This window comes from Leptodactylus fuscus, chromosome 1 (assembly GCF_031893055.1).
Source record: "Leptodactylus fuscus isolate aLepFus1 chromosome 1, aLepFus1.hap2, whole genome shotgun sequence".
Taxonomy (NCBI): Eukaryota; Metazoa; Chordata; class Amphibia; order Anura; family Leptodactylidae; genus Leptodactylus; species Leptodactylus fuscus.
This window is the reverse complement of record NC_134265.1, coordinates 211,339,429-211,362,452: the sequence shown is the minus strand read 5'-3', so window position 1 is coordinate 211,362,452 and position 23,024 is coordinate 211,339,429. Positions and strand designations below refer to the sequence as shown.

Here is a 23,024-nt window from a genome sequence, read left to right as displayed (position 1 = left end):
TTTTGGGTGCCATGATGTTTGTGCAGAGCCCTGGAGGTGCCAGTAAACTGGAATTCCCCAAGAAGTGACCCCATTTTGTAGGGGCAATTTTAGGGTCTCTGCAAATGTGGCATGGTGTCCAAACACTAACAATCTAAATCTGCACTCCAAATGAACAGTGCTCCTTCACATCTGCGCCCTGCTGTGTACCCAAATGGAAGTGTATGCCCACATGTATGACATTGGTGTACCCAGGATAATGTACTTTATGCCATATGTGGGTAGAAACTGCTGTTTCGGCACAGAAGGGAAGGAGAGCTATTTTGGTTTTTGGACGTCATGCCACTTTTGCAAAGCCCCTGAATTGCCAATAAAGTGGAATCCGCAGACGTCATCCCATTTTGGACACTACCCCACTGATGGGATTTATTAAGTTGCTTAGTGAGCATTTTTACCCCATGAGTGTTGCATTTATTTAGTTTCCAGTAATGAATGCACAGCTGATAATGAGAAATTAAAAATTAAATTTTTTCAGATATGTGCCATTTCAGTGCCTGACATGTTGGACCCAACTTATGACAGCAGAGATACACACTCCAAAAACTGTTAAGTGGGTATCCCGGGCACAACAGCTTTTAGAGTGTTCATCTCTGATACAAGTTGGGCACAACATGTTACACACTGAAATGATGTATTCCTTGAAAAATTGTCATTTTCACCTGTCAATCAGCTTCGTATTCATTTATGGATAATAAGTTATAGCAACACTTGGGGATTAAAAATGCTCTCTGTACCCCTGGAAAAATCCTTCAGGGATGTAGTTTCCAAAATAAGGTCTCATATCAGGGGATTCCACTTTACTGGCGTAAAGAAACAACAACAACAACCATCCAAAAACAAAACTATCTGTGCTCCAAAAACAAATAACCCTTCTTCCCTTCTGTGTCCGGCTGTGCCCTAATATAAGTTTATACCAACATATGACATTACGTACGTTATCCTGGGTACACCAGTCTTATAAACTATAGTTTGGGCACACAGCAGGGCAAAGAAGCGAAAGAGCGCTGTGCGGCTTTTGGAGTAAAGAGTCAGAAGTTTGGTATCTGAATGCCATGTCATGTTTAGAGCCTCTAAGGTAACAGAAAAAGGGATTTTTGTGTACTCACCTATAAAATCCTTTTCTTGTTGTTTCACTGGGGGACACAGCACCTTGGGTATAGACCTGGCCACTAGGAGGCAGACACTAGGAAAAAGAAGGCAGTTGGCTCCGCTCACACAGACTATACCCGTTCACTGACAGTGCACTCAGCCAGTTTTGAACCTAGTGTCGTAGGAGGCAGTCACGACTTGAGTTAGGTCTTTCTGTCTAAGGCTTAGTTCACACATAAGTATGCCATCCGTCCGTTTGAATTCAGTTTGAGACTTTAAAACGGACTGATGCACATACTGATTGCATACTGACACCTTTTTAAGCTAATAGCAAACGCTGTCCATCCCCTAGAGGACAGATAAGGGGATTAAAAGTAGCAATTGTAAACAGAGTAGAGATAAGGACATATAATAAATGTCCTTATCTCTACTCTGTTTACAATTTTCTACTTTGAATCCCCTTATCTATCCTCTAGGGGACTGAGAGTTTGCTATCAGTATAAAAAGGTGTCAGTAAGGGGGCGTTCACATTACTGTCAGTGTCCAACAGCTAGTGTCCGCTGCTAATGTCTGTTCAAAATCTTGCGCGGACATTAGCAGCGGACACTAGCGGTGTCCGTGACATTTTGCATTCATTTAAATGGAGATAGGGTGCGTTCTTTTATAGTCCGTGTCTGTCCTTAACTGTCCGTTCCCAAAGATGTACGACTTTTCAAGCAGACAGCAAAACCAGACATGTTGGTTTTTGCTGTCCGCTTGAAAAGTCAGACATCTTTGGGAACGAACAGTTAAAGACAGACACGGACTGTAAAAGAACGCACCCGATGTCCATTTAAATGAATGTAAAGTGTCACGGACACAGCTAGTGTCCGCTGCTAATATCTGCACAAGATTTTGAACGGACATTAGCAGCGGACACTAGCGGTAGTGTGAAGCGGTGGTTTGGGGAGGCCACTGGAGCAGCGCTGCTCCAGCAGCCTCCTCTCACGCTCAGGCAGAGAGCAGGCAGTCTCCGGGCCTGAATCTCTGCCGGCGAACGGCGCTAAGCCATGCCCCTCCGCTCGGCCACGCCCCCTCCTCCCGCAAGGGGGGGGGGGCGGCTTTCTATAGTTCGCCTCGGGCGGCGAAAGGGGAAGGTTCACCCCCGTATGTTCCAGTAGATGATATGATTGTGGGAGTCACTCTGGGGGTCACTTCTGGTGTCTTTTCCATCATAAACTCTAAATCTGGAGTATCCCCTGATATATGCTCGTACATACACTGCTTATACTGTACACTCCCTTCCTGCCGCAGCCAGTTGTGTTCTAATGATTTGGCGATTTTGGGGTTTTTTTGTCTTCACATTGCTATGCTATATTTTGTTTATTTTTCAGGTGATGTGGCCATATAAGGCTTGTTGTTTGTTGGATGACATGCATTTTGTAATGACACCATTTTTGGGTGCCTACAACTTAATAAAAATACATTTTAACAACTTTTTTGCTGGATAAAACAAAAAAAAAAAAACCCACACAATTCTGGCATTGCGTTTTACCTTTTAAATTATACGCCATGCAGCGTACAGTGTAAGTAACAAGTTACCTTTATTTTGTGGGTCGATAAGATTATGGGGATACCTCATTTGTATTTTTTTTATGCACAAAAACTCATTTGGGGACATAAATCAATGTTTTTTGCATTGCCATCTTTTAAGAGGCATAACATTTTTATTTTTCAGTTGACAGTGTTGGTTGAGGGCTTATTTTTTGCAACAAACCTGTGCTTTTCATTGGTACTGTTGTGGCGTACATATGACTTTTTGATCACTTTGTATAGCTGGCAGTTTTTTTCCATTTTATTTTTTCGACGTTCACCGTGTCCATTAAATATTGTTTCAGTTTTATTGTACAGATTGTTACGGATGCGACAATACCAAATATGCATGTTTTTTTTGTTTTTTTTTTTTTATTTAGGACACTTGAATTAGTGATACATTGATAAAAGCATCACTAATTTTGTATTATACGCTGCAAGACGCAGCATTCAGTGCCTTGCAGAGTATAGAGAAAGTCAGGCGCATAGGCTGACTTCCTCATTACCTGAAAGGATCAACCAGGTAAGGGAGTGGGGGTGGGGAGGGGCTGTAGCAGCCTGGGGTCACTGGCCAGACCCCAGGCTGCATATTAGAGATACCGGAACCTCCTGATCTCGCTGCAGAGGGTGCTGGGGATTCCAGCAAGGTCACACAACCCCTTGGGTGTAGCAATCATACTTGATCACGCCACCCAAGGGGTGTAAAAAAAACAAAACAAAACACACACATCGGAGCTTAGCTAACTGAGGCTTTCTGGCCTTGAGCATAGTCTGAATAACAGGCTCAGAAAAAGCCCCAGCGCCTCAAAACCTCGGCCTCAACAGCCACAGAGTTAAACGTAGTTGATGTAAGGTGGGGTGGAATAACAGCCCTTGAGAGAATCTGGCAGGGGGAAATCTGCCCTCAAAACCATGAGGCCCGTCGAGGCCAGTCTGGAGCTACCAGGATGGCAGGAACCCCCTCGACCTTGAGGACCCGAGGGAGAAGGGGAAGAGGGGGAGGGGCGTGGGGGAGAACAGATACAGAAACTGAAACCCCATCCAGGGAATCGCAAGAGTGTCAACTGCGAACGCCTGAGTATTCCTGGACCTGGCCACATATAGAGGAAGCTTGTGCTTTAAAAGGGAGGCAAAGAGATCAACATCCAGAAAGCCCCACCTGGCGCATAGCTGAAGAAAGATCTCGTGATGAAGTGTCCACTCGCCTGGGTTGAGACTTTCCCAGCTGAGAAAGTTCGCAGCCCATTTGTCCACTCCCGAAATGTGGACCACTGAGAGGGCAGTGACATGAAGCTCTGCCCACTTCAGGGAGTGGGAGACCTCCATAAAAGTCACCTAGCTCTTGGTCCCACCATGGTGATTCAAGTAGGCGACGGCGGTTGAGTTGTTGGACTGAATGTGGACCAGCCGAACCTGGAAAAAAAGAGGGAGGTCCACTGAGAGCCCGAAAGATGGCCCTCAATACCTGCAGATTGATTTGGAGAGAGGTTTCCTCCGGGGGACCACCGGCACTGAACACTCCAGACTCCAAACACCGACCCCCAGCCGGAAAGGCTGTAATCTTTGGTGACAACCTGCCAGTGAATAGGAAGAAAGGACTTCCCCCATGGAAATTCTCGGAGAGGAGAGCCACCAAAGAAACATGAGCAGAACTTGAGGGGACAGAAGAATTAGGCAGTCCCGGCTAGTCTGGCACCGGTCTCAATGCGCCAAAATCGCCAGCTGAAGAGGCGGAGAGGGGAGAGCCTCGAAAGAAGAGACCATCAAGCCTAGGACCCACATGCAGAACTGGAGGGAAGACAGACCTTCCGCAGACATGACACAATGGACTGGAGAGCCCGAACTATGGATTCTGGAAGAAGAATCCTGCCCTGACAGATATCCAAAATCATACACAGAAACTCCATGCGCTGAGATAGAACAAGACAGGACTTTTCCTCGTTGATGAGCCAGCCGGACCACTGAAGAAGATCCACGGTGATCTGTAAACTGGAGAGATTGTTCGTCCTGGAGGGAGCCATGACAAGCAGATTGTCCAGGTATGGAATAACAGCCACACATCTAGGACGGAGAATAGCCATGAGAGAGGCCATCACCTTGGTGAGTACCTGAGGCCAACCCAAAGGGTAGTGCGACAAATTGGAAATGTTGCGAACCTACCTCATAATGCAGAAACCGCCGATGGCCAGCGTGATGAGAATGTGGAGGAAAGCGTCCCGGATGTCGATGGAGGAAAGGAATTTGCCCAGTTCCATAAAGGTGACCAAGGATCACAGAGACTTCATGCGAAAGCTCCAAACTCGAACAAATCTACTGAGAGATTTCAGGTCCAGGATGGGACGGAGAGAACCGTCCTTTTTTGGAACAGTAAACAGGTTGGAATAGAACCCCAGGAAATGTTGTAAAGCAGGCATGGGTACAATCACCCCCTGCTGCCGAAGCCTGAAGACTACCTTGTTTCCCGCTTGGGCGGCTGCCTTTCTCGAGGTAAAGAGGAATGAGAGAAAAAAAACAAAAAAACACCCTTCCTCCTAAGAGGGTGGAAAACTCTATGGAATAGCCAGTCGAGACCACCTCCCGAATCCATGGATCAACGACCCAGGCAAGCCAAACCATTGTCGACCCAGGCAAGATCTTCATGCAGAGGGAGGTTTGGCAGCACCAGACCTGGAAGGCTTAGAGCAGGGCGGTCTGCCTGCCAGGCAGGTCTGGGCTTGAAGGAGATCTTCTTTAAAGCGCAAATCCCAAGGCTGAGAACGGCCAGTAGCAGGCTGACGCCTTGAACGTTTCTAAGGAAGAAGGGAACTTTCAGCCCCAGTAGCTTCGGAAATTAGCTTTTCCAAGCCCCTCCCAAAGAGACGGCCCTGCTTACCCTGAGAAAAAGGTAGAGCAACCACAACTTTCTTAGAGGCAGGTTCAGCATTCCAGGAATGGATCTAAACCGTGCGACGCATAGCCACAACATTAGCAGGGGTCTTAGCAGAGCTGCGAGCCGCTTCGAAGGAAGAAGCATCACATACAGTGTTAGCCAAAAGTATTGGCACCCCTGCAATTGTCAGATAATACTCATTGTCTTCCAGAAAATGATTCCAAGCACAAACTCTTTGGTATTAATATCTTCATTTATTTTGCTTGCAATGAAAAAAAACACAAAAGAGAATGAAAAAAAGTCAAATCATTGATCATTTTACACAAAACTCCAAAAATGGTCCAGATAAAAGTATTGGCACCCTCAGCCTAATACTTGGTAGCACAACCTTTAGACAAAATAACTGCAAACAACCGCTTCCGGTAACCATCAATGAGTTTCTTACAATGCTCCAATGGCAAACTGCTCCAGGTCCCTGGGATTTGAAGGGTGCCTCCTCCAAACTGCCATTTTGAGATCTCTCCACAGGTGTTCTATAGGATTCAGGTCTGGACTCAATGCTGGCCACTTTAGAAGTCTCCAGTGCTTTCTCTCAAACCATTTTCTAGTGATTTTTGAAATGTGTTTTGGGTCATTGTCCTGCTGGAAGACCCATGACCTCCCAGGGAGACCCAGCTTTCTCACACTGGGCCCTACATTATGCTGCAAAATTTGTTGGTAGTCTTCAGACTTCATAATGCCATGCACACAGTCAAGCAGTCCAGTGCCAGAGTCAGCAAAGCAACCCCAAAACATCAGGGAACCTCCGCCATGTTTGACTATAGGGACCGTGTTCATTTCCTTGAAGGCCTCTTTTTTTTCCTTGTAAACTATATGTTGATGCCTTTTCCCAAAAAGCTCTACTTTTGTCTCATCTGACCAGAGAACATTCTTCCAAAACGGTTTTGGCTCTCTCAGGTAAGTTTTGGCAAACTCCAGCCTGGCTTTTTTATGTCTCTGGGTAAGAAGTGGGGTCCTCCTGGGTATCCTACCATACAGTCCCTTTTCATTCAGACGCTGACGGATAGTACGTGTTGACACTGTTGTACCCTCGGACTGCAGGGCAGCTTGAACTTGTTTGGATGTTAGTCTAGGTTCTTTATCCACCATCCGCACAATTTTGCGTTGAAATCTCTCGTTAATTTTTCTTTTCCGTCCACATCTAGGGAGGTTAGCCACGGTGCCATGGGCTTTAAACTTCTTGATGACACTGCGCACAGTAGACACAGGAACATTCAGGTCTTTGGAGATGGACTTGTAGCCTTGAGATTGCTCATGCTTCCTCACAATTTTGCTTCTCAAGTCCTCAGACAGTTCTTTGGTCTTCTTTCTTTTCTCCATGCTCAATGTGGTACACACAAGGACACAGGACAGAGGTTGAGTCAACTTTAATCCATTTCAACTAGCTGCAAGTGTGATTTAGTTATTGCCACCACCTGTTAGGTGCCTCAAGTAACAGGTGCTGTTAATTACACTTAAAGGGGCTCTATCAGCAAAATCCTGCAGATAGTGCCCCACATATGCGTGTATAGCCTTTAAAAAGGCTATTCCGGCACCGTAAATGTTAAATTAAACTATCCCCCCCCCCCCCCCCCCGTCTTAAAATAATAACTTAAAAAAGAATGTTCTCTACTTACGGAACGTGCACGCTGGGCGGGCATTCAGAGTGTGTCTTCACCCCCGCCTCTTCTTCATCAGATGTCCTCCGGTCTCGTCCTCCTCCGGCGCTTGCTCGCGGACACTGATAAAAAAAAAAATAGCCTGGGCGCATGCGCAGTATCCGTAGTAGAAGCCGCGTGCTACTGCGCATGCGCCCGGGCTATTTTTTTTATCAGTGTCCGCGAGCAAGCGCCGGAGGAGGACGGGACCCGAAGACGTCAGAGGAAGAAGAGGCGGGGAAGAAGAAGACAGCGCACCCTGAATGCCCGCCCAGGGTGCACGTTCCGTAAGTAGAGAACATTCTTTTTTAAGTTATTTTAACCGGTTAAGGACCGCCGTACGTAAAATTACGGCCTGCGGTCCAGGTACCTAAAGACCGGACTATTGTAAAAATACGTCCTGTCTTTAGGTACCTATTTCGCGGGGGGATGGGTGCGGGGAGGACGGGGGTTAGGTGTTACTAACACCTAACCCCTTCCTCAATAACGTCCAGTCGGAACTGAGTCCGACTGGACGTTTTAACCCTTTCGATCGCGCCGTGAAACATCACGGCGCGATCGAAAGGCATCCGCCGACAATTGTATCAGATCGGCACCCCCCGCGGCGAGATCGGAGGGTGCCGATAGCAGTAAAAGGTAGTCTGGGGTCTGGCCAGTGACCCCAGACTGCCCGAAGCCCCCACATACCTGGTGATCCTGCCAGGACCTTCTGATGTCAGGCTGTGCGTCTACACAGCCTGACATCCTGCTACGGAATGCCATGTGGGACACCTGCAGGCTGTGTCTCACATGGCATTCTATATCAGCAAAGTATTGCTGATTGAAGTGTCCTAAATGGACACATGAAAAAGTAAAAAAAAATGTAAAAAAAATAAAATGAAGTGTATGAAAAAAATTAATAAAGTTATAAAGCCCAAAAATCCCTTTTTCTCAATAGAAAATGAATTATATAAAAAAAGAACTAAAAAGTAATAAAAACAATGCATATTTGGTATTGTCGCGTCCGTAACAATCTGTACAATAAAACTGAAATAATATTTAATGTAGCCGGAAAAAAAAAACGGAAAAAACTCGCCGGAAGTAATGATTTTTCGCCATCTCACCATACAAAATATGCTATAAAAAGTGATCAAAAAGTCATATGCATCCGACAACAGTACCAATAAAAAGCGCAGGTTGTCCCGCAAAAAATAAGCCCTCAACCAACTCTGTCAACCGAAAAATAAAAATGTTACGCCTCTTAGAAGATGCGATGCAAAAAACATTGATTTATGTCCCCAAATGTGTTTTTCCTCTGTAGAACTGGTAACACATAAAAAAATACTATAAATGAGGTATCGCCGTAACCGTACCGACCCGCAGAATAAAGGGAACATGTTACTTATACTGTACGCTGCATGGCGCAAAATTAAAAAAGTAAAACTCAATGCCAGGATTGATTTTTTTTTTTTTTAAATCCAGCAAAAAAGGGTTAATAAAATGTATTCAATAAGATGTAGACACCCAAAAATGGTGTCATTACGAAATGCATCTCATCCCGCAAAGAATAAGCCCTTATATGGCCGCGTCACCAGAAACATAAAGAAAATATAGCATCTCACAATGTGAAGACAAAAACCCTCAAAAATCGCCAAATTATTAGAACACAACTGGGTGCGTCATGTAGGGAATATATAAGCTGTGTGAGCGGATATCAGGGGACACCCCAGATTTACAGCTTATGAGGGAACAGACACCAGAAGTGACCCCTAAAGTGACCCCCAGAGTGACTCCCCCAATCATAGGAGCTACGGGGACATAGTAGGGAATTTGGTGTTTGCAATGTCCTCCGCACAGCTTATACATTCCCTCTTCGCCATCCGCTGTGCAGTCACGTCCGGGATACTAATACTCACTACACCCCCTGATAAATTCTTTGAGGGGTGCAGTTTTCAAAATGGGGTCACTCCTGGTACCCCATGGAATCCACTTTTCTGGTACCTTACAGGCTCTACAAACATGACATGGCGTCCAGATACCAAACATCTGAATCTGTGCTCCAAAAGCCGCATAGCGCTCCTTCCCTTCTGCACCATGCTGTACGTCCAAACTGCAGTTTATGACACATGTATGACACATGTATGACACTGGTGTACCCCCGGATAACGGACATAATGTCATATGTGGGTATAAACTGATACTAGGGCACAGCCGGACACAGAAGGGAAGAAGGGTCATTTGGTTTTTGGAGCACAGACGGTTTGGTTTTTGGATGCCATGACACTTTTGTAGAGCTGAAACGCCAGTAATTTGGAATCCCCTGATAAATTACCTTATTTTGGAAACTACACCCCTGAAGGATTTATCCAGGGGTACAGACAGCATTTTTAACCCCCAAGTGTTGCTATAACTTTATATATATAACTATAACTGTAGTGGATTGTGAGAGGTGAAAATGACCATTTTTCCAGGAATACGTCCTTTCAGTGCCTAATATATTGTGCCCGACTTGTATCAGAGATGAACGCTCTAAAAGCTGTTGTGCCTGGGATACCCGTTTAACAGTTTTTGGAGTGTCTCTGCTGACATAAGTCGGGCACAACATGTTGCACACTGAAATGGCAAATCTGTAAAATTTTCATTTTTAACTTCTCTATCAGTTGCGATTTCATTTCTGGAAACTAAATAAATGCAACACTCAAGGGTTAAAAATTCTCGCTACACCACTTGATAAATCCCATCAGTGGGGTAGTGTCAAAATAGGGTGACATGTCTGCGGATTCCACTTTATTGGCAATTCAGGGGCTTTGCAAAAGTGGCAAAAAAAACCAAACTGTGCTCCAAAAACCAAAATAGCGCTCCTTCCCTTCTGTCCCCGGTTGTGCCCAAACAGCCGATTCTACCCACATGGCATTAAGTACGTTATCCGGGGTACACCAGTGTCATACATGTGGGCATACACTGCTATTTGGGTACCCAGCAGGGTGCAGATGTGAAGGAGCAATATGTGCTTTTGGAGTGCAGATTTAGATTCTTCGTTTTTGGACACCACGTCACATTTGCAGAGACCCTAAAATTGCCCCTACAAAATGGGGTCACTTCTTGGTGAATTCCAGTTTACTGGAACCTCCAGGGCTCTGCAAAAACATCATGGCACCCAGAGGGTCCCTCTAAATCTGTATCCCAAAAGCTAAAACGCACAGTGGTCCTTCCCTTCTGAGCCCTGCTGTGTGCCCAAGCAGCAGTTTACACCCACATATATAATTTTTTGACCCCCGGGATGGCCCACTTAATAGTTTTAGGAGTGCAGGTCTCTGACAACACAAAGTGGGTGCAACGTATTGGGCACCGAAATGGCATATTTTTAAAAATTTCAATTTTCATTTTGTACATTAATTTTTGGGAAGCATTTTAGGCTCAAAATGATAATACCCCTTGATACATTCCTTGACAGGTGTAGTTTCTAAAATGGGGTCACTTTTGAGGGGTTTCCATTGTATTGATACTTTAGGGGCTCTGCAAATGCGACATGGCACCTGAAAACTATTCCAGCAACATCTGCCCTCCAAAATCCAAATAGCGCTCTTTCCATTCTGAGCCCCAGCATGTACCCATACAGCAGATTTTGGCCACATATGGGGTATTGCCGTGTTCAGAAGAAATTGTGTAACAAACTGTGGGGGGCTTTTAATTCTTAAACTATTTGCAAAATTAAAACTATGGCGCTAAATGGACAATTTATTGGGAAAAAAAGTAATTTTTCATTTTCACGTCCCAATGTTAATAAAATCTGTGAAACACCTGTGAGGCCAAAATACTCACTCTACCCCTAGACAAATTCTATGAGGGGTGTAGTTTCCAAAATGGGGTCACTTATAGGGGGTTTCCACTGTATTGGTACTTTAGGGGCTCTGCAAATGCGACATGGGACCTGAAAAATATTCCAGCAAAATCTGCCCTCCAAAAGCCAAATAGCCCTCTTTCCATTCTGAGCCCCGCCATGTTCCCATACAGCAGATTATGACCACATATGGGGCATTTCTGTGTTCAGCAGAATTTGTGTAACGAACTTTATGGAGCTTTTTCTCCTTTATCCTCTTGTGAAAATTAAAAATTTGGGGCTAAATTGACAGTTTGTTGAAAAAAAAGTAATTTTTCATTTTCATGGCCCAATGTTAATAAAATCTGTGAAACAGCTGTAGGGTCAAAATGCTCACTCTACCCTTTAATATGTTCTGTGGGGGGTATAGTTTCCCAAATGGGGTCACTTTTAGGGGGTTTCCACTGTATTGGTACTCTAGGGGCTCTGCTAATGCGACATGGCACCTAAAATTATTCCAGCAAAATCTGCCATCCAAAAGCCAAATAGCGCTCCTTCCATTCTGAGCCCCGCCATGTTCCCATACAGCAGATTATAGCCACATATGGGGTATTGCCGTGTTCAGGAGAAATTGTTTAACAAACTGTGGGGGGCTTTTACTCCTTTAACCCCTTGTGAAAATGAAAACTTTGGAGATAAAGTGACATTTTAGTAATTTTTCATTTACACATCCCAATGTTAGTAAAATCTGTGAAACAACTGTAGGGTCTAAATGCTGACTATACCCCTTGATGAATTCTGTGAGGGGTGTGGATTCTAAAATGGGGTCACTTTTGGGGGGTTTCCATTGTTTTGGTACTCTAGGGTCTCTGCAAATAAGGCATGGCGCTGAAAATTATTCCAGCAAAATCTGCTGTTCAAACACCCAGTGTCGCTCCTTCCCTTCCATGCACTGCCGTGTGCCCAAAAATCAGTTTACACCCACATGTGGGGTATTTCTGTGCACGGGAGAAATTGCACAATAAACTGTCAGATGCATTTTCTCCTTCAACCCTTTGTGAATGTGTTAATTTTGGGTCTAAATGAATGTATTAGTGAAAAAAAATGAAATGTCTAAATTTCACTGCCATATTATTTTTATTCTTATGAAATGCTTAAAGGGTTAACAAACATCCCAAATGCTGTTTTGAATAATTTGAGGGGTGCAGTTTTGAAAATGGGGTAATTTATGGGGGTTTCTATTATACAGGCCTTTATAATTACTTTCAGAACTGAAGTGGTCCCTAAAAAATTGGTTTGGAGAATTTTCTTGTAAATCTGGAAAATTGCTGTTACACTTGTAAGCCTTGTGACGTCCAAAATAAATTAAAATACAATCAAAAGATGATGCCAATATAAAGCAGAGATATGGGAGATAATATTTATTCATGTATTTGGATGGTATGACTATCCGCCTGAAAAGCAGAGAATTTCACATTTTGAAAATTGCAATTTTTTTCAAATTTCCATCAAATTTCCTAGTTTTTTTATAAATAAATGCAAAAATATTGATTAGTGTTTACCACTAACATGAAGTATAATGTGTTACGAGAAAACCATCTCAAATTCATTTGTGTAAGTTAAAGCGTCTCAAAGTTATTGCCATTTAAAGTGACACATGTCAGTTTTGAAAAAAGAGGCCTGGTCTTTAACATACTTTTGGGCCTGGTCCTTAACCGGTTAAAACGGGGGGATAGTTTAATTTAACTTTTACAGTGCCTGAATAGCCTTTTTAAAGGCTATGCACGCATATGTGGGGCTCTATCTGCAGGATTTTGCTGATACAGCCCCTTTAATAGAGAAGCATCACGATTTTTCAAACGGTGCCAATACTTTTGTCCACCCCCTTTTTTATATTTGGTGTGGAATTATATCCAATTTGGCTTTTTGACAATTCTTTTTATGGTTTTCCATTGAAGACCAATTAAATGAAGATAATACCAAAGAATTTGTGATTGCAATCATTTTCTGGAAGAAAATGAGAATTATCTGACAGAATTGCAGGGGTGCCAATACTTTTGGCCAACACTGTAGATATTTAGAACCAGTCGCAAAAAAAGCTCCCCTTAGCAAGAGAGTCCAACCTTCTATCAGAGGAATCACTGACAAAGGTAGAGTTAGCTAGAAGCAAAATGGGAGCCCAGCAATGGCAGGATCAACCGCAGGAGACTCATTCCACTTAGAAATTCATTGCTCAGGAAAAGGAACAGATGAAGCCACTGTTCCTGTAGAATATGGTCAAACGCCCCATGATTAGGAAAAACTAAAGGCCAAAGGAGATATCCTCCTGAGCAACAGCCCCAGTCTTCCGCTATCCGAAGGGTTTCACGAACTGCACAGACAAGCTCCTGAGAAGCAGCTGCTACCAATGTGCCTGACTAATTCCGGTTCAGAGTCAGAGGTGTCCCCAGAAGAAACGGAGTAATCAGGAGGAGACCTAGATCCACCTGTCCTGGAGGAACTGTGCGCAGAACCTCCATCTAGAGAATGCCTGGGAGAGGGAGAAGACTACCATGACCTACAGGAGGACTTCCTAGTCCACTTGCGAGGGAGGCCCCTAGGACTGGAACTGGAAAGACTCATTAGAACCTCAACCACAGCCACTGACTGTGCCGCAATCTGGTCGGGCAGCCGCTCCAAAGATACTGCCATAGACTGATTAAGTCTGCCAAGTTACTCATAGCCTGAGACAGAAAAACCGCCCAATCCGGGGAGGGAGAAGGGCCAAGAGCCTCCAGAGCGGGCAGAGAGGAGCTATAGAGCGAGCAGACCAACACATACTTACCAGTCTGGTGTCTTCAGGCATCACAAGCTCACTCCTTCGGTGATACCTCGCACGTAGTAGTGGGGTCACTGGAATATCCAGCCACTGATGCAGCAAGTAAAGAGGGAGACTGGGTGACTGCAAGGTGCTCTATAACAGAGCACTTGCGCTCGCAGGGGGTACAACTAGTGTGACAAATATACTGACAACCCCCTCGCCCTGAAAGAAGAAAAAATGAAAACGATCTGAGACAGAAAGACCCGACTCAGGTCGTGACTGCCTCCTACAACACTAGGTTCAAAACTGCCTGAGCGCACTATCCGTGAGAGGGTATAGACTGTGTAGGCAGAGCCAAGGTGCTGTGTCCCCAGTGACATATGCGAGAAAGTACTTCTTGCAGCACTTTTCTCTCCGCATGTTCCGTGCGGACACCGCGTGAAGAAAAAAAAACAAAAAAACAAAAAAAAAAAAACAGACCCCATTATAGTCTGTGGGGTCCATGTACTTTTTAATGTGTTCGGTATTCCATTTGGGGGTTCCCCAAGCGGACTCCCCGAACTGAATACCAAACGCAGATGTGAACCAGGCCTTAGGGAAAAAAAACATGTTTAAAGGAAAGCGGTCCGTAAAAACAGTTACATCAGTTTTTCAAAGCAGAGTGCATGTGGTGCAGCTGTGTGAATAACCTGTCAGCTCAAACTGCTCCTTGCTTATGACAGACATATACATCATGGTCAAATACCAGCTCTGTGAGTCATGCTGTAGATAAAGAAGGTATATAAAGAATACAGATTCAGTGCTATGTTCTTTGATCAGGGATGGTGTTTTTCTGTAACAGCTGTTCTGATTTCACATACCACTAAAAGCTACAGCTCAGTACCTTTATGATTAAACTGCAACAGTTAGTATGGGTAGAAAACTTTTTCACTATAAAAATGTTGCAATTGGTTTGTTTGCATTAACTGCCCAATCACAGTGATCACCATGGAAGGACCTCTGTGATTCAACCACTGCCACTTGGTTGCTAATCACAGCAAACACTTTCTACTGTGTCTTTACATACAGCAAACAATTAATTCCTTCCCACTCATTATTAACCTAAGAAACAAGATAAAAATACATTAAATTAGATATTTAGATTAGAGGTCATTGCATATGAATATTATATTAATATTAATCCATTACACAAAAAATGTGTGAAAATATAAGAAAAACAACAATAAATAATATCTTCAACTTACCCCCTCACTATGCGACAATGATTCTCCAGGCTCCTCCTCTTCCCATTCCTCATCACTGTCTACTTCATAGTCCAATAGCTTCTGGAAAAGTTATTTATTTCACTTTTATATTGTGTAATTTTTGCTTACACAGTACTTTTTCCTACTGGTTTATGAACAACCTTATGTACATCTATATAACCTTATGCAAACTTTTTCCAGCATTGCATGTTAATTATAAGAGTAGCCTCCCATTTTTATACAACAGTCTGGTGTTTTAACAAGTTAGAGAAGAAACAAGACCTGACTATTCAAACCTCTCCTGTCTCAAGTTTTGAGTTTCCACAATTGTTATGCAATATAACCATCAGCCAAAGACTGATGGCCCACCAGAGGTTGTAAGAGTCTCGTATCAGACACATCGGTCTATTGAAACAGAAGATATGAAGACCAGCGTGGAAACAACCAGTCTTCATAAGCCTCCCCTTAGAAAAAAAGAGGAATGGCTATCGTTTGTTCACCGTTCATGCCATTCGTCACACAGTTAAATATATCCGCACTGGAGTAACACTGTACATCGTGTCTTTACAACAGTATGTAATTGGTTTAGAAGCCATGCCAGCATCATATTAACTTGAACCAAGACAATCCATTTGAAAACTGAACAACAGCTATGGCAATAGAGGTCACTAATGAAAATAATTAAATGGAATCTTGACACTATTTTAAAGGGTAGAAATGGGAGGAAAGGAGCCTATTTAGTGAAAGAATATTTTATTAGGATTTATACTTACAGTGTCTTGAGCCCACGGCTTCCGTGGATTAATTATTGTACTTGATCTGTTCCATGTGCCCCAATAAGCTGGACGATAATTTTCACAGAACTGCAACAATTTCATTTTTCTGCGCTCCAACAAACTCTGCTTCGTAACAATTAGGTTTTCCTGTAAGGGTTCATCTGTACTCTCTAGAATCTGCACGTCTTCACTTTCACTGAAATTCACACAGAAATTTAACATTGTGTTCCTATTTTGTGTATTAAGTACAAAAAGTAAAATACAAAATGCCTTGACTGTATAACAAAAAAAATAAATAAATCTGAAAGTTACTAAATTATTTAAAAAAAAAAACAAAAAAAAAAACAAAAAAAACAAACCCAAACCCTCAGTCTTCCTGTAGAAAATATTTTATGTCCTCTGCAGAGAGCAGAGCCATCTGCTAACTACTTCATTCTGCTAGCAGCAGCTAATTGCTGGGGGTACTGGTTTTCAGATCCCCACGAACATCATAATTTATAACCTATCCATACAATGCATCATCGATATTTCTAACCTAGAAAACTCCTATAAAAAGGAGGAGCATCTACATTACTGCCTACCTTGTTAAATTTGGCAGTTGAGGCATCACAGTCCGTCCCATACGTCTTGGTTTCCTGACTTTTATTTCCAACAAAAACAATGATTCAGAGCTTTGCTCTTCTAGTAGTTTATCTAATCGCTCCGAACTTTCTTGTTCAAATTCAACTCGACACAAAGGAGCAATAGCCATGTTCTTCTTTATTTCAAATGGTGCAAACTTCCCACATGATTGAGAAAGTGTCTAAATATTTAAAGAATGAAATTTAACAGTTACATGTAAAAAAAAAAAAAAAAAAAAAAGCCAAACCGGTTTGAACACTTATAAAAAGGCTGAAATCTGACTTATCTACAAAATTCTATGTCTAAATGAGAGATCTAACACAGATCCTCTCACATGCAGCAAATTTTTTTTTTTTTTTTTTTTTTTTTTTTTTATATTTCAGGTATATTTGTGCATGTCAAAAGTTTAAACATTGTCAAAAGCATAGAAGCAAAAGTGTTAAATAGAATTTTATTTAAATTTGAAAGGTTGGGAATATTTCCAGTTATCATAAAATCCCTTAGATATTGAATTCATTGGGAAACCCAGCACCACTAGTATAGATTTTGCTCTAGAGTGCTAAACACACTAGTTACCGTATATACTCGAATATAAAAGTCGACCTGAATATAAGCCGACCCCCCTAATTTTACCACAAAAAAACGGGGAAAACTTATTGACTCAAGTATAAGCCGAGGGGGGAAAATGCATGACATTCTGTTTGTGCTCATGGTAATCCTAACTGGCTTCAGGCCTATATGGTAATATCCCAGACCACGTGACATCTGGGATTTTACCATATAGGCCTGAAGCCAGCTAGGATTAACATCGGATCCCGGAGAGGTGAGTAAAACGGTTTATTATTTTCTCACACCTCCCCTGGGGCTCCGATTATTATACTCGGGGTCTGAAAAGCTCGGCTTATACTCGATTATATACGGTATATCAAGTCTTGAGTCTGCCCTGTTTAGCCTAAAGTTTGTGGAGAGAGTATAGCACATCAGTTCCATACTGAAAGCAGTAAAAATAAGAAGCCTAGCAAGAATACTTTAAGTGGGCAGGATTAGGACAAACGGAAGAATGTTGATATGGCAGTTGGGGACCGCACGAAACATGACTTTCTGTGACTGAAGTTGGAGGGGAATTTCCCATGAGGAATCAAAAATGAAAGAGAAAAAAAACAAAACAAAAAAAACAAAAACAACCCTTTTAAGGTCTTCACCTGGGAACAAAGTGTGCACTGGAAAGGGAAAGGGTGGTGATCTGCACCTCAGAACGTTGTGGAACTGCAGCTTTTTTTTTTTGCAAATTTTGTTTCTTTTTTTGAGCCAAAGCCAAGAATGGCTGCAAAAGGAATGTGAAATATATATGAAGTTCTTATACTTCTACCCTCTGCTCAATCCACTCCTGGCCTTGGCTCAAAAATCAATAACAAACACAGCAAAATCTACAACAAAAAAAGCTGCGTTTCTGCAACGTGGGGCCTCAGCCTTAATGGGTTTTTCTAGGATTGCTATATTATTATTTTGAGACCTGGAGAAAGACATCCTCTTGAAAAATTCCAGAGAAGTACTGTTAGAGCTGCTTTGCCCATACAGTAGAGACCTTGGCCCATGATACAGCAACACCTGCCCAGGTAGTGCAACCCATAGCAATGAAGACCAATTTCGAAAAGAAAGCTGACAGTGTCACCACCTTTGTAACCACGCTCACAGTTGGGTTAATTGCATTCAAGCCATGGAGAGAGGAAGGAGAGCTGAGTGAACAGAGGTTGTATGAACCCACAGGGAATAGCAACTAATGTGGCAACTAGAGATGAGCGAATACTATTCGAAACTCCAGTTTCAAATAGCACCCACCCATAGGAATGAATGGGAATGGATGTAGCCGGCACGCAGGGGGTTAAGCGGCCGGCCAAGTCTGTGTACCGGCCGCTTCCATTCATTCCTATGGGTGCGTGCTATTTGAAACGGCCGTTTCCAATAGTACTCACTCATCTCTAGTGGCAACCTATACAGAAGATTCTGCTGTAAGCATTTGCAATATAGGAAGAAAAAGTAATTTTTTAAAAAATAAATAAAAATATAGCAGACATTCAAAATAGTCTGGTTATCTTAGAGATTGTGGAGAGGGTATAATAGACCTGGGGGTGTCTAATACTCTCCTCAGCATCTTAGTGGCAGCACCATGACATTAATCCTGCTATGCAAGTCAGAGCTTTTCATTTGTGGGACAAGTTGTAATTTTTATTGGTACCCATGTTTGGCATTTTTAATAGCCATTATTTGGGGAAAGCAAGGTGAACAAAATATGCTATTTTGAGCATTGTGGTACATTAGGTTTTTTTTTTTTTGTTTTTTTTTTTAAGGCGTTCACCATACAGGATATGCAACATGTTCCTTTTCTTGTTTGTGTAATGTGTTTTTTTATTTAGTTTTTAAAAAAAAATGTATTTCTTATTCTTAACATTTTTCGACAAGGTGACTTGAACCTGGGATCTCCAATCCCCAGTTCACTGTACTACAACAAACAATCTGGTCCCCCTGGATGCTGTGCTTGCTACTGATCACGTTATCCAGGGGGTTAATCCGCTGGAGTATGTATCTTCCGCCTCTGGCAGATAGTCCTGGGCTGGATTTAATGCCGCAGGTAGAGTACCTGTGCCTGCGGCATTACAGTCCCGTATTATTACGATGCTCATGGTTAACTACCGTATTTTTGGACTACGAGAATTTTTTTCCCCCCAAATTTGGGAGTAAAATGGGGGTGCATCTTATAGTCCTAATGTGGATTATAAGGGGGAGGCAGAGGAGCAGAATTGCAAGCATCACTACGCTCCTGATGGTTTCCCGCTATGGGTCCCGGCAGCTAAAACCCTCCCCAGCATCCGCCATTCTATTACAGCGGATACCTGGTCGCCATAGCAACCAGGTCTCTGCCGGTACAACGGAGACACCAGAGAAGACTCTGATCGTGGGCATAAAGTCCCCCCACAAAGTTTAAAAATATCCCCCGAGGCCAGTTCCCACACCTTTAAAGTTTCAGGCCGGCTCCTGCATGGCGAGGTCGCAGGATCCAACTTGTCCCTAGGACAGCCGGGAGCCTACTGAAGAGCCTACCAACAGACATCCCGACGCAAATGTGAACCTAGCATTGTTGGGACAACTTGCTCAAAACGGTCAAAAAAAAAAAAAAGGATTGGCATTGTTGCCCATATCAACAAGAGACTTAATATGAAAAATATTAGAGAGCAGTTTTTAATATCTTACCTTAGGAGTCTGAGAGGTTTTGGGTTTCTGTAAAAACCTAGTAATCTCTGCTTTCATGCGCTAGAAATAGAAATAGAGGGGTTTTTTAGTACTCGTTTGTTTATAACACCACAATACAACTATTCCATCTACAGAGTGTGTGGGTGCTGATGAAATTCCAACATGCTCATATGCCCTTATCATATGGACAGGTTTAGTCTTCACAAGAAAACCACATTAAAGTGCTTATCCATTTTTTAATACTAATAGCCTATACTTAAGATAAGCAATAAATATGCAATCTGCAAAGGTCGGAAATCACAACACAGCTGTACCAGGACAGTATGGCTCCCAGAGACGCCAGGAGGCACACTTATTGTCTGCTATACAAACTGTAGTGTTGGGTTTCTGTGCTGCAGTGCTAACCCACAGAAACAACACGGCTAGTAGCAAGTAAACATTACTGGAAGCTGTGATGTCTGGGAGCAGACTTGCAGGGATTCTTGTGTCAGATCCTCGCAGATCTAATATTGGTGGCTTTTTGTTGTTGTTGTTTTTAGCACTTCCAGACCGCTGATTGGTTATACACGTCAGACCGCTGATTGGTTCTCTTGTTCTACAAGGATGTACAGTCACATCCTGCAGAACTAACTCACCGCATAAAATCTTTGCAGAAGTATACACCCCTCATAAAAAATATAGCCATTGATGAATCCCCGATTCATTTCACAGGTCAGGAAGAGTGTAGAGTTTAGCTCTACAAACTTTGTGAAAGTGAAAATGGTTAAACCATTGCTTTCAGAATTTAAGAGGAAAAAAACAAAAACAAAGCTTTAGTCCCCCTGGTTGCCCAACTTACATGGGTATTAACCCTTTCACTGCCAAGGGTCTCTGGAAATTTTGCACCTCTGGCTGCCAGAGAAATTTTCACAGTTTTGAGATGGACAAATCAAACCTAAATTGCAACATTAAGAAAATATAAAAGGTATGGCAGCATTGCCAGAATGAACCTTCATGCAATTTTGATTTAAAGGGATTCTATCATTAAAAGCACATTTTCTCTCGATCACAGAAGAAGAAAGGCTTTTCTTCTACTACCTTTAGAGGTATTCTCCGCGCCACCATTAGGTAGAAATCCCAGTTTTCGTCTGTATGCAAATTAGTTCTCTTGCAGCACTGGGGGCGGTCCCCAGCGCTCAAACAGCACTGGGGGCATACCCAATGCTGCAAGAGAAATCTCCAGCCCCGCCCGAGGCCCGACGGTAGAGCCGACTGCACATATGTAGAAGCTTGAACCCAGCTCTGGAAGAAGTGAGTGAGTGAACCCCTAAACCCTATATATTTTTTGAAAGTAGACAACCTGAAGATTACATAAGTCTCAATGGGTCATCAATAGCCACATCCACCTTCATGCAACTTTGTGACAAATAATTTTTTGAAAAAATGCACTAAACACACATATTTGCACCTATATATTTGCACATTCATATAAAAAAATACATTTAAAATAATAGCTTAAGGTGTAGACAATGTATATATGCCTCTGCGGGTTGTTGGAGTGGATGATTCGCAAATTGCTGCCGTTGATGGTTTGCCTGCTCCAGTGTTTTGGCAGCGCTCAATCTGTCCTGCTGCTGAACTTGTTCCTCACACCGTGCCTGTGATTGTTCCAGCATCTCAGCAGCTCGCTGGGATGCCATATAATGAGTGTGTTGTTGGCGTTGATGATCCGCCTGCTTCGGCAGCTCTTAAGTTGGCCTGGCACTGAAGAGCTTGTTCGCACCGTGCCTGTAATTGTCCCGGCATCACAGCAGCTCGCTGCGGCGCCATATAATACATGTGTTGTTGGCGTCAATGATCCCTCTCAGTTCCGCTTGAGGAGAACTCTATTGACTTTTGGCTTCCTTCATAGCTCTCGTTGTTTGCGACAAATTAGATTTTCTTTTTCCAGGCATGTTTAAAATTGACAAACTGCCCATTTGGATTAAAGATATTTACCCATGTCAAGTTGTCTGCAGTGCCTGGAGCAGATCAGATAATATGCAAATGCATGAACACAAACCACAGAAGGTTAGCATGTGTTTACACAGAGAGATAAGAGCCCTGGCTTTCTCAGAAGCTGAGATAAGAGCAGTGTAATATAGTATGTGAACAAAAATTCATAACAGTCGCGAAGCCATGTCATTTACCGGAATAAAAAGTATATTATATTTTAATCAAGGTTATAATCTATCTATGTGCCAAATTTCATTCAAATAACATACAAACTTTCACATATATATATATATATATATATATATATATATATATATATATATATATTATAATAATTATAATTTTTTATTATATTAGTAAAGTAATAATTAGTAATAAAGTAATAGTAATTAGTATTAGTAAGTATAGTATTAGTAAAGTATTAGTATAGGAAGGATAGGATAGGAAGGATAGGATGTGGAAACTAGGCTCCCTTCCTAAAGTTCAAGGAAGAAACAACTTTTAGAATACTATCGATCTGGTACTGTTCCTGTGGGCACAGAGTTGGAATCTGTCAGTGGCTGCATGGCATACACTTTTCCGACATCCTTCCACCAACAGAGAAACAAAATCCCCAGAAAAGGTGCAGGGTTTGTGCCAAAGAGGATATTCATAGAGACTCAAGATACTGCTGCCCGCAGTGCCCAAAGCCTGCACTATGCGTTGTAAATTGTTTCTACTACTGGGCTTTACAGCGCTTGCTTGAACAACAGAGAACGTAAACCTATACTACATGATTTCACTGCATAACTCGTACGCATTCACAAGGAGAACCAGGGATCAATCCGACATTCAAAGTAGTCTCTGTTTCAACAACCTATTAAGCAAATGTGTGGCACCACTGGTCTCTACCTGGGTGGTATCTGTGTGCTGTAAGTCATGCAGTGTTACCACCTAATTGGACTCTAACTTGCATAAACAACACCACTGTTATATCTTTGGAATAAGACTTATTACATAAGATACAATATTTGAGGTATGCTTTTGAGACCTGGTGAGATATACATTTAAATTTTTGATTTATTTATTTTTTTATCCTGGGTACAGGACAAATTTATGTGACATTCAATTCTAAATATGAAAAAAAGTAATACAAATAACATTTCTAGAAATACTGAATAGTATTAACTGCAGTATTGAAGAATTTACCTTTTCTTCTATCTTAATTCGTTTTTCCTCTTCTTTTTTACGTTTTTCCTCTTGTTTGGCTCTAAAAGAGAAAGATAAATTTAGCAATTTTGTGAAATTGATTCTAA

The 23,024-nt window shown here is 42.4% G+C and overlaps 1 protein-coding gene across 1 annotated transcript in view; it reads right to left on the bottom strand.

Moving 5' to 3' along the window:
* The window catches only part of CHAF1A (chromatin assembly factor 1 subunit A), an 84,629-nt gene that overhangs the window by 22,426 nt on the left and 39,179 nt on the right, over nucleotides 1–23,024 (bottom strand). Inside the window, exons 5-9 of the mRNA XM_075283012.1 lie at nucleotides 22,918–22,978; nucleotides 19,756–19,815; nucleotides 16,467–16,687; nucleotides 15,883–16,081; nucleotides 15,110–15,190 (exon numbers count right to left, since the gene is read on the bottom strand). Coding sequence (XP_075139113.1) covers nucleotides 15,110–15,190; nucleotides 15,883–16,081; nucleotides 16,467–16,687; nucleotides 19,756–19,815; nucleotides 22,918–22,978 — 622 coding nt within the window. The remainder of the gene's footprint in view (nucleotides 1–15,109; nucleotides 15,191–15,882; nucleotides 16,082–16,466; nucleotides 16,688–19,755; nucleotides 19,816–22,917; nucleotides 22,979–23,024) is intronic.